General features: G+C 31.7%; 1 protein-coding gene across 1 annotated transcript in view; it reads left to right on the forward strand.

Moving 5' to 3' along the window:
- Positions 1-2,434, forward strand: part of LOC111087252 (protein spire homolog 2-like) — a 16,030-nt gene extending 13,596 nt beyond the window's left edge. The window contains exon 3 of the mRNA XM_022393275.1: positions 2,327-2,434. Within this exon, the coding sequence (XP_022248983.1) occupies positions 2,327-2,434 (108 nt within the window). The remainder of the gene's footprint in view (positions 1-2,326) is intronic.
- The last annotated feature ends 681 nt before the right edge of the window (positions 2,435-3,115 follow it).

A 3,115-nucleotide genomic window follows, 5' to 3' on the forward strand; every position in this document is an offset into this window, starting at 1 on the left:
ACTGTGAATTATAGCATTTGTTATAGCACGACTGTTGAAATTAAGTGTATCGCACAGTCGTATTCATAAAGAATAAACCAGTTTTATTTAAGAAAGGACTTGTATCGGTAAAGTTTCTTCGGTAAGAATTTCTACGGAAAATTAACTAAAGAACGGAGACGTAACAGTATCTTTGAGTAGATAATACCTGTTTTCTTTTTGGGAGATATTGCTACAATATCGTTGCAAGGAATTGAGAGCAGTTTGTTCAATAAAATATAGTGCAGGTGATATCTCGTGGTTATGACCTCCCTATTTTAAATGATAATGACCAGCACAAGGGTAGTGCTAGTCACTCTGAATAGGTATGACATTTCTTGCAAAGACGACTGGATTTAATCAATCTGTTATATGGATTCAGCTTGAATAGACATATATATAGAAGATCTAGTAGAAGATGATTTTCCCATGTCAAAAGCAAGTGCACACACTACATTTGTATTTTAAGTGTGATATAAATATAGATGATTTATTTTGTATTTCCCTTTGTGTCCAGTTTCCTTATTTCATCAATTTTCACAGCTCAGTTATTCAGAGATATAGGATTATTTCATAATTAGTATTTTGATTGAATCTCTTGTTATTCCGTTATCCCACTGATCTAAAGTTAATTCAGCTTTACCTGGATATACCACATTTCATCAATTCTTAACAATATGTTAATTACAACCCATTCCTGACCTGTTATATCTTGTTCTTGTTTTGTAATATTTCTATTTATTGTTTTGATGTGGATTATACATAGTTCCTGACCTAATGATCGGTTGTATCCAGTTCTTGATGTGGTGTGTGTTTGCACTTCATTTTGATATATATATTCAGTTTAAAGACCTGATTTTTATTATTTAAATTTTCTGACTTGATGTTGGATTATATCTCATTCCTAACCTGATATTTTATTACATCCAGTTCCTGATCTGGTTGTTTATTATATACACTTTCTGTCCTAATGTTTGATTATATATATGTATAATTTTTTGATTTGATATTCTTATATAGATATAATTTATTTCTGACCTGATGTTTGGTTGTATCCTTTTCCTGATGTGAAGTAATGTATTATATCCAGTTACTTACCCTCTTTTTTAATATATATAAATTTTTGTCCCATGTTTGATTATATTCTTTTCCTGAACTGTTCTTTATTTCTGTTGTAGCTCATATTTCAATGATTCTGTTATGTTTCATGATCTGATACTTAATTATATTCAGTCAATTTAATGTCTACATCCAGACCCTACTGTAATGACACATCTATATAAATGGTATCAAGCTACTGGAGGATGATAGATGCCATGCCCATATAACCATCAATTACTTTAGCTTCCCAGCACTTTCAGCTTATAATAGTGTGGGGCATTTATCATCTTCCAGTAGCTTGATACTATTTCTATAAATGTATAGTTATATAGGGTGTCAATGTAGGGACATTATAAGTATTGTTTGCAAACTAATGTTTGCCCTAAGCAATGTTTTATGTTATATTATTTTATATTTTGTTGGCCCTAAAAACATAACATAGTGATTATTTCTCTTCAGTGATATTTAACGATGTGGGTGCTTCTGTTGCTGTTCATGATGTGTTGGTTACTTGCATTCTTATTTTTAGAATAAAATAAAGATAAGTATTGTTACGTCTCCGTTTGTTAATTGATTTTCCGTAACTTCGTTCCGACAAAACTTTAACGACACAAGTCTTTACTTAATAAAACTGGTTTATTCTTTCCGAATACAACTTTACCGATACACTCAACTTCAACAATCGCGCTAAACAAACGCTATAACAACGAACGTGCTCAATAATACTTCTGACTGCAGATCAATTACTCACTATCTTCACACACACATTACCTTACCTTCCCGCGTCACGTTTTCCCCCTCTTATATATACCAGCCTACCCTATCTAGTAAATACTAGAGCATTCGCCAAAGTACATGATAGTTCTAGAAACGGTGCGTCACAGTAGTCATGTGACTCGCTGACGCAACAGTATATACAGTACTTTATGTAGTACCTGAATGGTTTGTAATGTGGTTGGTTGTGGTATAGTTGATATATTTTTTCAATTCTTCTCAGGTAGTTGAATCTGTTCCTAGGTTCATCCATGTTGAATATTTATCATACAAAGTTGCTCAGGCTATTGCATAGTTTTAGAAGACTTTGTCCTAGTTATGTGCTTTTCTAGTTTTAAAGATTATTTTTGTTTTCTATACCACATATACATTGAAGTGTTTTAAATTGTTTTGTACATATTTCTTTTCAGATGTGGTTTATATTTTTTGCTAGGTAAATGAAAAAACTATTCAAAGTGTGAAAAAAGATCCTCATGATTTAATACTTGAACTCATCCGTTCCAAACCACCATTAAAATCTGTGAGTACTCACTATGTTTAAACTAATTTTAAAATGATATCATTTTTAAAATATGGACACCTACTTTTTAATAAACATTCTAAGTACTCCAAATTAATTTCTGCAAGTACTTGTTGTTTGTTGGTAGTTCATATTTATACTTTTTTAACGTTATAAAATTCTGTGAATATGAATTATTTATTGTTAACTTTTAAACTTTATACTTCAATCTTAACTAATGTTAGTATCATCACGTTTTTACAAAATAACATTAAGAATGTTTAAATATTACATCCTTGTTTTTATTTCATATTATGTGTATTTCAATATTTAAAGCTAACAAATATTTTTTGTTTGACTTTATATTTTTATAAGAAACACTTTAAAGCCTTTGAATGTTAGTTTGGTTTGTTTGAAATTTTGTGCAAAGCTACACGAGGGCTATCTTTGCTAACTGTCCCTAGTTTATCAGTGAAAGACTAGAGGGAAGGCAGCTAGTCATCACCACCCACCGCCAACTATTGAGATGCTCTTTTACCAACAGATAGTGAGATTGACAGTCACATTATAACAACCCCATGGCTGAAAGGGCAAGCATATTTGGCAGTACAGGGATTTGAATCCATGACTTTCAGATTGCAAGTTGAGTGCCCTAACCACCTGGCCATGCCAAGCCATTGAACATTGTCTGTCAGTTCCTTTTTCATATGTGTACCATATGCA

Source organism: Limulus polyphemus, unplaced genomic scaffold, assembly GCF_000517525.1.
Source record: "Limulus polyphemus unplaced genomic scaffold, Limulus_polyphemus-2.1.2 Scaffold1926, whole genome shotgun sequence".
Lineage (NCBI taxonomy): Eukaryota > Metazoa > Arthropoda > Merostomata > Xiphosura > Limulidae > Limulus > Limulus polyphemus.